The sequence below is a fragment of the Oncorhynchus nerka genome, linkage group LG24 (genome assembly GCF_034236695.1).
Source record: "Oncorhynchus nerka isolate Pitt River linkage group LG24, Oner_Uvic_2.0, whole genome shotgun sequence".
Lineage (NCBI taxonomy): Eukaryota > Metazoa > Chordata > Actinopteri > Salmoniformes > Salmonidae > Oncorhynchus > Oncorhynchus nerka.
Window position 1 is genome coordinate 40,392,244 of NC_088419.1, and position 12,849 is coordinate 40,405,092.

Sequence of the window (12,849 nt, forward strand, 5' to 3'; positions counted from 1 at the left end):
GTGAAATCTGAACAATAGCCAAATGTAAGGAAATTACCTAATAAAAAAGTGTGTCATACCAACTATCTCTCTACTCAAGGCATAACTTCATGGCAAATTAAAAAAAAACACAGAACGTCTCTCTTTTCATCCTTTCATTTCTAGATACTTTGGGCAGTATAGGGATAGGCTATGCCGTTAATTTCAAGTTCTTTATAGACAGTTCATATTCTCAGTGCATATATGGGCTGTACAATTGCCTTTTATACATGTTTGGATGTGACTATAGACCGGTAGATTTTGTAAAATGTATTTCAAATGTTTGTCTGATTTAATTTAAAACATAAAAGTATCATCCCATAAATTAATTTACAGAGGGCCAACTATTTTTAAGCAGGCGAGTTCCACGGACGTCATTCCTCAAACGGAAAGGATACAGCCGAACCCAACAGGAATTCATGTCATCGCACTTGCATGTCGTATATTTAGTAAATTCTCCATATTGGAAACGATTAAATACATATAAACGTTAAAATGCCCTTGTTTGAAGGGTTGGGGAGTGGAGGGGAGAAAACTGCAGTAGTCATTGATTTAGGAGCAGCCTACACAAAGTGAGTATTTAGTTAGCTAGCTATGTTGTTAGCTAGCATAGCTAACTTTGGCTAGCCGACTACGTTATCTACTGTTAGCAACATTGGCCACTTGCAGTTATAACGGCTAAGTAATGAACATCAATCCAAGGTTTCATGGATTTAAGTAAATATAGACCGAGTGTCCACTGTTTAGACCACGTTATTTGGTCAGCCTAAATGTGTTAGTAATATGCTATTGCTGAAAAAGGGCTAGCAATGATGTTTAACGTTAGCAAGCTATCTGGCGAACAGCAGCAGTCTGGCGCCTGGGGCAGGTCATATGAGAAACAGATGAGACCCTCAATGACAACTCTGCTTCTGTACTGTATATTGACACACACTAAGGCCTTTTGTCAATGAATGTGGACTCAATGAGTATTGACACTGTCTGACAAGTGCCAATGATTTCACCCACCAAACTAAATGGTTTTGTATGATGATGCAGATGTGGCTTTGCTGGAGAGACGGGGCCCAGGTTCATAATTCCCAGCGAGATCCAGAAGCCTGGACAACAACAGGTGAGTTAGTTACTGAGCGAATGACTAATTTAGCTATTTAACTTATTGACAGACCCTGTTAAAATGGACAGCCTCGCCTATAACCATTACTGACGGTGTGTGTCTTCTGTCAGTCTATCAAAGTAGTTCAGTACAACATCAACACAGAGGAGCTCTACTCCAACCTCAAGGAGTTCATCCACATGCTCTACTTCAGGTGAGGCTCTTTTGACGAAGTAGTGTGTTCAATGACTGACACATTAATAGAGAGAATCTGAAAGTAACCATGGGGAAGAAGCCATTTTGGAGATGCATCCCAGGTCATAATAACATGGATGATTGAGTGACTGTGTAGCCTAGAATAAATGTCTGTGTCTACTCCCCTCCTGCCCCGCACAGGCATCTGCTGGTCAACCCTCGTGACCGGAGAGTGGTGATCATCGAGTCAATCCTCTGCCCCTCTCACTTCAGAGAAACTCTCACCAAGGTCTTCTTCAAACAGTTTGAGGTACTGTCTGAGACCACTGATCTACAGTTGCAGTCAGAAGTTTACATACACTTAGGTTGGAGTATTTAAAACTAGTTTTTCAACCACTCCACAAATGTCTTGTTAAATCTATAGTTTTGGCAAGTCGGTTAGGACATCTGCTGTGTGCATGACACAAGTAAGTTTTCCAACAATTGTTTACAGACAGATTATTTCACTTATAATTCACTGTATCACAATTCCAGTGGGTCAGAAGTTTACATACACTAAGTTGACTGTGCCTTTAAACAGCTTGGAAAATCCCAGAAAATTATGTCATTGCTTTAGAAGCTTCTGATAGGCTAATTGACATAATTTGAGTCAATTGGAGGTTTACCTGTGGCTTTATTTCAAGGCCTACCTTCAAACTCAGTGCCTCTTTGCTTGACATCATGGGAAAAATCCAAAGAAATCAGCCAAGACTTCCATGGGAAAAATTGTAGACCTCCACAAGTCTGGTTCATCCTTGGGAGCAATTTCCAAACGTCTTAAGATACCGCTTTCATCTGTACAAGCAATAGTACACAAGTATAAACTAGAGGTCGACTGATTAGGATTTTTATTTTTTAAAATGGCCGATTAATCGCTATCTGCTTTTTTTTGGTCCTCCAATAATCGGTATCAGCGTTGAAAAATCATAATCAGTTGACCTCTAGTCGAGATATGCATATATATATTTGTTATAATGACAATTACAACAATAATGAATGAACATTTATTTGAACTTAATATAATACATCAATAAAATCAATTTTGTCTCAAATAAATAATGAAACATGTTCAATTTGGTTTAAATAATGCAAAAACAAAGTGTTGGAGAAGAAAGTAAAAGTGCAATATGTGCCATGTAAAAAAAGCTAACGTTTAAGTTCCTTGCTCAGAACATGAGAACATATGAAAGCCGATGGTTCCTTTCAACACGAGTCTTCAATATTCCCAGGTAAGAAGTTTTAGGTTGTAGTTATTATAGGACTGTTTCTCTCTATATCATTTGTATTTCATATACCTTTCACTATTGGATGTTCTAATAGGTACTTTAGTATTGCCAGCCTAATCTCGGGAGTTGATAGTCTTGAAGTCATAAACAGCACAATGCTTGAAGCACAGCGAAGAGCTGCTGGCAAATGCAGGAAAGTGCTGTTTGAATGAATGCTTACAAGCCTGCTGGTGCCTACCACCGCTCAGTCAGACTGCTCTATCAAATCATAGACCTAACTATAATATAATAACACACAGAAATACGAGCCTTAGGTCATTTAATATGGTCAAATCCAGAAATTATCATTTGGAAAACAAAACATTTATTCTTTCAGTGAAATACGGAAACCGTTCTGTATTTTATCTAACGGGTGGCATCCATAAGTCTAAATATTGCTGTTACATTGCACAACCTTCAATGTTATGTCGTAATTATGTGAAATTCTGGCAAATTAATTATGGTCTTTGTTAGGAAGAAATGGTCTTCACACAATTCGCAATGAGCCAGGCGGCCCAAACTGCTGCATATACCCTGACTCTGCTTGTACAGAACGCAAGAGAAGTGACACAATTTCCCTAGTTAAAATAAATTAATGTTAGCAGGCAATATTGACTAAATATGCAGTTTAAAAAAATATATATATTTGTGTATTGATTTTAAGAAAGGCATTGATGTTTATGGTGAGGTACACATTGGTGCAACGACAGTGCTTTTTTCACGAATGCGCTTGTTAAATCATCCGTTTGGCGGAGTAGGCTGTGATTCAATGATAAATTAACTAATTAAGGCACCACATCGATTATATGCAACGCAGGACAAGCTAGATAAACTAGTAATATCATCAACCATTGTGTAGTTAAGATTGATTGTTTTTTTATAACATAAGTTTCATGCTAGCTAGCACCTTACCGTGGCTCCTTGCTGCATTCGCATAACAGGTAGTCAGCCTGCCACGCAGTCTCCTCGTGGAGTGCAATGTAATCGGCCATAATCAGTGTCCAAAAATGCAGATTACAGATTGTTATGAAACCTTGAACTCGGCCCTAATTAATCAGCCATTCCGATTAATTGGTCGACCTCTAGTATAAACACCATGGGACCACGCAGCCGTCATACCGCTCAGGAAGGAGAAGTGTTCTGTCTCCTAGAGCTGAACGTACTTTGGTGCGAAAAGTGTAAATCAATCCCAGAACAACAGCAAAGGACCTTGTGAAGATGCTGGAGGAAACTGATACAAAAGTATCTATATCCACAGCAAAACGAGTCCTATAGCGACATAACCTGAAAGGCCGCTCAGCAAGGAAGAAACCACTGCTCCAAAACCGCCATAAAAAAGCCAGATTATGGTTTGCAACTGCACATGGGGACAAAGATAGTAATTTTTGGAGAAATGTCCTCTGGTCTGATAAAACAAAAATAGAACTGTTTGGCCATAATGACCATCCTTATGTTTGGAGGAAAAAGGGAGAGGCTTGCAAGCCGAAGAACACCATCCCAACCGTGAAGCATGGGGGTGGCAGCATCATGTTGTGGGGGTGCTTTGCTGCAGGAGGGACTGGTGCACTTCACAAAATAGATGGCATCATGAGGCAGGACAATTGTGTGGATATATTGAAGTAACATCACAAGGCATCAGTCAGGAAGTTAAAGCTTGGTTGCAAATGGATCTTCCAAGTGGACAAAGACCCCAAGCATACTTCCAAAGTTGTGGCAAAATGGCTTAAGGACAACAAAGTCAAGGTATTTGTGTGGCCATCACAAAGCCCTGACCTCAATCCTATAGAAAATATGTGGGCAGAACTGAAAAAGTGTTTGCGAGCAAGGAGGCCAACAAACCTGACTCAGTTATACCAGCTCTGTCAGGAGGAATGGGCCAAAATTCACCCAACTGATTGTGGGAAGCTTGTGGAAGGCTACCCAAAATGTTTGACCCAAGTTAAACAATTTAAAGGCAATGCTACTAAATACTAATTGAGTGTATATAAACTTCTGATCCACTGGGAATGTGATGAACGAAATAAAAGCTGAAATAAATCATTCTCTCTACTATTATTCTGACATTTCACATTCTTAAAATAAAGTGGGGATCCTAACTGACCTAAGACAGGTAATTTTTACTAGGATTAAATATCAGGAATTGTGAAAGACTGATTTTAGATGTATTTGGCTAAGGTGTATGTAAACGTCCGACTTTAACTGTATATGTCTAGAACCACTTTGCCGGAGGCAGGTGATTGCTGATGTAATGAACCTGGTACAAAAACCCGAATCCACCCTGACTAGATGGGTGTAAGCAAAATGGTGAATGCAATAATGCTCCCCTAAGCCAATTGGGAAGCTAAATGGAACCATCTCCATATTGCCCACTCCAAACAGTAGGTGGAAGACAAAAGGGGCAAGGATTTTATATTTTCAGATCAGGCGAGGATGTTTTGGATTTGTCTTACCCATAATGCATCTGTGTTTACAAGGTGCCCTCGGTGCTGTTTGCCCCCAGCCACCTTATGGCCATAATGTCTCTGGGCATCAACTCAGGCCTGGTGATGGACTGTGGCTACACGGAGACACTGGTGCTGCCTGTGTATGAGTGCATCCCCATCCTGCCAGCCTGGGAAGCTCTGCCTTTGGGTGGAAAGGCCATTCATAAGTAAGTAGTGTGCATGTGTTTTAAAAATAAAAATACAATTGGATGGTGTAATCATGTGAAGTATGTTCGCGTATGTGTTACTTTGCTTGCCTCATATACTGAACTTCAGGGAAACAACCTGTTTTTCACCTCCTTGAGAACTGTGTGTTTCAAGCCGTAGTTTCTTGTTTTTCCCGGCCTTGACAGAAGGAAGTGTATCAAGGTGTGTGCTTTCTGAGGTACTTGTCCCCCTTTGTTCTAAGTGGCTGTGTGTTTTCTACCCTTCAGGGAGTTGGATGGGCTCCTGGTGGAACAGTGTACAGTAGACTCAGACTCCAGTACTGGACAGAGTCTGCCTACAGTCATTGGTAAGACCCCCACATCAGAAACCTACTTGTCAATAACACCAGCAACTTACCTCACAACTGAAGCAGTGCTTTGTCATTGTATAAACTGTGTTAGTTTGCTACCACTGTGGATTCTCTTGTTTTCTGTGGCTATATCATGCGTTGTGTGTATAGCTGTTGTTGACAATCTTGTTAATTCATTTTTCAAAATGAGTTTCATAGTGATGCTGGTTTTCCGTTGTTATAAGAAAGGAATGAAAGTTATAATCTCTCTCTGGGTGAATCAATCATGCAACACTTTGTATTCAGAAGTCCTTGTTATGGCGTGATGTGAAAGGAAGGCGATACCCGCTCCTTCTGTCTTTTGAATTATGTATATACACATGGCCTTCTTTCTCTCCTTCTGTACTGCATCCTGGGGGTTCTGTTCTGTTCTGTTCTGAGAGTGAATCATCATGAAGAGCAGCAGTAGCTCTCTAGCTAGCTGACGCAGGGCTAGGCAGTTCGGATAGGCATCAATAATTAAAACAGGCATAGCATAAATTGCCTCTCTCTCTGCACTACTGAACCACACCACTGCAGAACCACGGCACGACTGAATGGAGTATTACAGTCAAATGAATCATGTAGACTATGCGTTGGTTCGACTGTTATGAATGCATACATTAAACTGAAGCAAACATATCTGGAACAGGTAAAAGGTATATATCAAATTGGGACTTAGTGAACTGCACTCACTTTCTCCATAATTCCGGAGTGCACCTCTGTAGTCGATTGTGGTTTCCTCTCTTTGTCTCAGATGCAACCCCCCCCATGGCGTGCCCCGTTCGACTCCAACGAGACTCAGTCGTTTAGTACAGTAGCAGAAGCGTTGAAGTGAAATGAAGGCTTAAGTGGGTCACAGAAAAATAAGTCACTTTCTTTTCATCCTGTCTTTCTTTCCCAGGCGCCATCCCAGAGGAGGTTGTAGAGGATATCAAAGGTATGTTCAAAAGAGACTGAAACCACTTTTCATTTATTTATTGCCTTCATACAGACAAAACAGACAGTGCTGGGACTCGATTCCTGTTTGGCAGTTAAATGGAATGGATTTTTGCTACATTCATGTATGTTGGTGGTGTTTAGTATATTCACATTGACCCTCTAATGCTGTTTGTGTTGTCTTGTTGTCCAGTCAGGACCTGTTTCATCAGTGACCTACAGAGAGGCCTGAAGATCCAGGAGGCCAAGTTTAACCTGGGTGGCACGGCTGAGGTCAGTGACCTTTGACCCCCCTCAAAAACTGGCCAGTCAGTCATGTCTGTGTTTGGATTGTGTCCGGTATTTCAAAGAGTAGTTATTGCTGTGTTCTTCCAATAAATGCCCTTTCATTAAAGTTGGTGTGATGAGTATTATCGTGAGTATTATAGTCCAGTGCATTTGAGACCCTAACATCCATGTTCTTCCCCTTGTAGCGTCCAACACCACCCCCTGATGTTGATTACCCATTGGATGGGGAGAAGATTCTGCATATTAAGGGACCAATCAGGTATCTGTTTGTCCTCCTGGTCCCTCCACCCCCCTGAATAGCTGTTATGCTTTACGAACACTAGCAATGTGGAAAACTATGGATAATATCCTCAAATATGGAACATATCCTCAACTAAATGGGTTGTCCATTTCATTCATGTCCAGTACACTTCCAAACCTAGATATCTGGTTCTGTGTCTCCTCTTTAATATCTGGGTCACCTTCTATTATTGAATTTGGGCTGTCTCTGCAAGGTCATTCATCATGAGTGTCTGTCTGCTCTTCTCAACGGCGGCTAATGAGACGCTGCGATTTCCCCTTGGAGGTCCCAAAAATGTTTATTGAATTGAAATTAGGGTTGTCTGTCTTTTTTTTTTTTTGCAAAGACTTTATTGCAGAGACTCTTTGAGTGACAGGATGGTTCTGTTTTTGTAAGGAATCGTAAAAAACAATTCAGATGTATTGCAGGGACTCTGTGATGGAGATGCTGTTCGAGCAGGACAACGAGGAGAAGAGTGTGGCCTCTCTGGTGCTTGACGCTCTGGTCAAGGTAACATTTGCATTGGTTTGTTTCTGTTCGAACAGCAAAGACATGAGATGCTGCCGAAATATGTGGGTACTGAATTCATAAGTTGCAACACTGTCTTCATCAGTAATTACTAGACCATGTTGCGTCGGTCACAACGGCCTTTCATCAGACATCTGCGTCTTCTCATTAAAATCAGCCGTTCTATAATTCCTTCCTTCCTTATTTTCCATTTTGTGATGACGAACGCTTCCCCCTGAAACGTACGAGAGACTTACTTTAACCATGTTACCATAGCAACACTCCCAGACTCTGGTTCGCCGAGGTGAAATCGGCTTGGTTCCTTTTGAGAGGAGCCTGATCAGACCAACGACAGACCATTAATCTCAATAGGCAGTGCAGCTTCCAGTACTCCTGCTGCTGGCCCAGTGCTTGTGCTGCACTCACACTGTAAGCACAGTACCATAAGCACTCGTTGGTCTCAGTGGACTAGTTTGACAGGCAGTCGCAGGAAGCTAGTTAACAGTCCACTCCACTTCTCTGCAGTTTACAATGTCAATGAGGTTTCTCTCCTGAGAGACCAGCACTTCTGTCCCGCTCAGTAGTAACAGGGCGGCAGGGAAGTCTGCAACCCGAACCTCGTTTATCATGCTCATGTCCAGCTGAGCCTATGTCAGCATTTATACATTTGCGTGACCATTTTCCTCTCTAATTTCAGTACATACTGCATGGATGCTGATCTACTTCTACCTGGCTAGTCAGTCTTGTTCCTCTCTAGGTTTCTTCCCACCCAGGCCCTAAAGAGTTTTCCTTGCCACTGCTTCCTCTGCTTGGCACAGTTTGCTGTGAAGCACTTAGCAAGTACAACTGATTTAGTTGCGCGGAAATGAACAATATTTGAATGATTTGATTCATTGATGCATTTCTGATCATGTTTAAAAATATATATATAATCTTATTAAATCTCAATTTCTGTCCCATAGACATTAATAACATGCTTGGGAGTTTAATTTTGCTGTTCATTTTGTGAACAGGACATTTGAGGAAATATGACTGATTTGATACATTTGTAACCACATGCGTTTCCATCTGAATAAACCCCTTAGTGTCCCATCGACACTCGTAAGGCTCTGTCTGAGAACCTGGTGATCATCGGGGCACGGCCATGCTGCCTGGCTTCCTGCACCGGCTCCTGGCTGAGATACGCCTCCTGGTGGAGAAACCCAAGTACCGCGACGCCCTGGCCACCAAGAGCTTCAGGCTGCACAGTCCTCCAGCCAAACCCAACTGCACCGCATGGCTTGGAGGTGAGACACAGATTAATCTGATAACCAGCCTTTTCCTTAGACACTGTAGAGCTGTATGGATCCTATGTGTGTAGGAATACAATAATAGCCAAGCTGCGAGGTGATGGATACTACAGCTAATGGCCATTAGAGATCAACCCCCCCCCCCCCCCCCCCAGACTGATTAGATCTAAACCAGCTGTGAATAACCCTGTGTCTCCTGCTTTACTCTCCCTGTTTAGGAGCAATCTTTGGAGCACTGCAGGACATCCTGGGTAGCCGCTCCGTGTCCCGTGACTACTACAACCAGACAGGCCGTATCCCTGACTGGTGCTGTCTCAGCTCCCCACCCCCAGAATCAGTATATGATGCAGGGAAGACCCCACCACCGCTCATGAAGAGAGCCTTCTCCACTGAGAAATAAAGTGCCAGATCAGACAGTGTCTACTTCTAGTCTGCATCTGCTATCTATGTCATCCTATACCCTAAATAGTGCACTACTTTGGGCCCTGGTCCTGGGGAAAAAGGTGCCATTTCGGACGTAGTCCACACTAGACACCAGAAACTCATCCCAGACAAAAAAAAGTTTGGCCTACCAGATGTTATAGGTACGTCTCAATAGTCTGTCGTGGCTTCCTCTCATGCTCCAGAGTGGCGCAGCTGTTTAAGGCACTGCATCTCAGTGCTAGAGGCGTCAATACAGACCCTGGATCGATTCCAGGCTGCATCACAACCGTCCGTAATTGGGAGTCGCATAGGGCTGGGGCAGGCCGTCATTGTAAATAAGAATTTGTTCTTAACTGACTTTCCTAGTTAAATAAAGGTTGAAATAAAAAATAAATAAAATGCCCTTCCCCTCATCTGTACTGAACAGAATTGGTGGTGGTGAGAGCAGTATGGAAAAATCCTTCGACAAAGGAGACAAGGCCATGAAGTCACGGTAGACTATGGAGATGCACCCAGCATCTCAACCCCCAGACGGCTGTGGATTATGGGGGTTGTAGTTTTAGTTCTGTCAGTCTTTATGTGCCTGTTCTTGTTCTGTAAGACTCCTCCTCCTGACCTATGCCACACTGCCATCCAGACTCTGCTCACTCTTTTGCTAAACTACAGCTCACCGATACAGTAGTCAGCATTTTATATGAGAGAATTGTGCTATGGCCATGGATTCTGGGGTCAGGTAGATCACTTCCTGGACCAGATCCTTGTAAACAAGGCGGTCTTGATTTGTGGCCATGTGTTTGACCTCCCCTTGAAGCAGAAGTGTTGGTTTGACTCTGCCGAACTGATGCGTTTCGTGTTAAAACATGCCGTTGAGCTGCATTTGAAAACTGTCGGTAAGAAAATGTACTGTAGGTGAACCAGATAAATTGCAGTTCAGTATTCAAATGTTGCTTTGTCAAGTTGCTCTTTATGTCGTCATTGTGAATGCTACCCCAGGCATTGTTGTTCAGCAAATATGAAGTGTTTTATTAGCCATGTATTTATTGTTTCTTCTTTGCCATGTAAAACATTGCAATATCAGTTTCAATCTCCCAAGAGCTCATATCTGTAATGCATCAACTCAAATAGCGTTAAATAAACATTCCTGGAACGTTCCCACTGTTGCTCGTATCCTTTTCCTTAGTGTTGTCTTTCCTGTCTTGTCTGTTTATGTCGCTCTGCCCCCTCAGTCTTTCATGAGGCTTCTTTCTCACTCACCAGAGCCTCCAAGTGATGTTTCACACTGATATTCCCACAGCTTGCTTCACTGTTGAAACGCATACTGGAGAACATGAATAATGTTCACTCTTTAAGGATGTGAGGAGACAGCAGTCAGGGGTATTGTTTGAAGTTAGATTAGGGTTATTTCCTAGCCTCTTCCAAAGTAATGAACACCAGGCCAAGGAAATCATCATGAAGTGCCGGGTACTGCTAAATACTGTGTGACAGCAGTGAGTCTGGTAAGCAAACACCAAGTGGCTTTGACTCTTTTTATGTCAAAGACCGACTTATAAACATTTTAAGGTCTTCATCGTTTTGGGTTGATTTGTTGCGCTGTAAAACAATGGGGCCATAATGCACCAAGTCACTGATACCATTGTGCGGGTGTCTATTCATTATTTCACGAGTTCATTTAAAAAAAACCTAGCACCTGCAAGTCATTGGATGTGCTTACACTACGTTTGAAACACGACTGATCTATTTCTGGCATGAAAAAAGGACGGCACCGTCATAGCGTATGATTGTGTGCAATACATGCAATGTGACTGTTATTGATTACGATGTTCTCTATCCTCCTGCATTCATATCAGCTTACACAGACACGTACACACACAGTTTTGAGTTCCACAATGACATGCAATCATATAGCTGAGATCCCTTTGGTGTCCATATGCCTGTGTTTGACTGTATCATTAAATCAACTCTGAATGTACCTGTCTGATCAGGTTTGGTCATTATAGTTGATTATAAGATCCCATATGGGCATTGGGATCCATATGCTGTCTGGGGAAAATGACCTCAAACACCAAAATGTCCAGGTTTTGGGTGCAACATGTATCGCCCACAAGGAGGCGCCATAGTGAAACCAAAGTGTGTGTGTGTCTGTCTGAGGTTGTGGTTGTTTGCCCTCAGAGGTCACATAAACCATAAACTGTTTAGGTGGTTGCTACTGTGTCTGTCTGGGAACTGATGTGGCGTCATTACTCAAAAGATTGGCAGAGACTAGGGAATTCTGCTGCACCTCAGACTCCGAGTCCAATCACCAGTTTGACTTCATCTGTTACCGATATACACACATGCACATGCACACACCAATAGTGCACGCACGCACACACACACACACAACATGTCTCTCTCTCTCTCTTTCGTCAGCCCCGGAGCTATCTCTGTGGGGGTCTCCCCTGTGGCCCTACAGGGCCACCTATACTATACGTTAGTGACAGTGAACCCAACAGAACTTCCCTGACCCAGACCCCTCAAGGGTCACACTCCTGTTCGCATGTTCTCCTGAGCTTCCGCTCCATGTTAGGAGAAATCTGACTAAGCACTTCTTGGCAAACTATTCTCGAGTTCATGTTCAAGTTTGTTTATTAGTTATATACACATGATAGACACTGAGTATACCAAACATTAGGAACACCTTCCTAATAGTGATGTCCTTTGGGTGGTGGACCATTCTTGATACTCACAGGAAACTGTTGAGCTTGAAAACCCCAGCAGTGTTGCAGGTCTTGACACAAACCGGGCAGCCTGGCACCTACTACCATACCCCGTTCAAAGGTACTTCACCCTTTAAATATGTCCCAGGAAAAAGATTGTGCACAATTCCCCGGCACATATCCGTCTTAATTTGTTGAGTGCCTTCCTACTCTCTCTCTCTCTCTTTAATGTCTCTGTCCACATCTGGGTATATGGAGATGAGTATCCCAGGGAGACACTCATATAGAACAGTCCCACCTAGGGTTGCAAAACTTTACCAAAATTCCCTGCTTTTCCAGAAATCCTGGTTCCGGGTTTCCTGCTTATTCCCTCCTGATTCCAGATTTCCTGCTTATTCCCTAATGATTCCAAGTTTCCTGCTTATTCCCTCCTGATTCCAGGTTTCCTGCTTATTCCCTCCTGATTCCAGGTTTCCTGCTTATTCCCTCCTGATTCCAGGTTTCCTGCTTATTCACTCCTGATTCCAGGTTTCCTGCTTATTCCCTCCTGATTCCAGGTTTCCTGCTTATTCCCTCCTGATTCCAGGCATCCAACTGGGATTTCGGGGAAAACCAGGGAGTTTATTGAAAGTTCCCAGACTTTTGCAACGCTAGTCCCACCTGCTGTTGCTCTATCCTGGGAAACTCCACCAAGCCTGGTCTCCATTTCCCCAGTTTCACTCCTCTGAGACTGGGGAATCACAAGTCACTCAGGCTGGGCTGGGAGTGGGACTTGGGCGTCAACTCCGTTCCCAGGGAC

At 42.9% G+C, this 12,849-nt stretch overlaps 1 protein-coding gene across 1 annotated transcript; it reads left to right on the forward strand.

Moving 5' to 3' along the window:
* Window positions 1–417: 417 nt before the first annotated feature.
* Window positions 418–9,423, forward strand: LOC115107981 (actin-related protein 10-like). The gene is given in 13 exon segments (XM_029631814.2): window positions 418–590; window positions 1,057–1,129; window positions 1,243–1,325; window positions 1,508–1,616; window positions 5,085–5,260; window positions 5,528–5,607; window positions 6,533–6,568; window positions 6,761–6,840; window positions 7,041–7,114; window positions 7,564–7,645; window positions 8,728–8,773; window positions 8,776–8,928; window positions 9,150–9,423. Coding segments are annotated over 13 exon segments (1,251 nt in total). The 5' UTR covers window positions 418–513; the 3' UTR covers window positions 9,332–9,423.
* The last annotated feature ends 3,426 nt before the right edge of the window (window positions 9,424–12,849 follow it).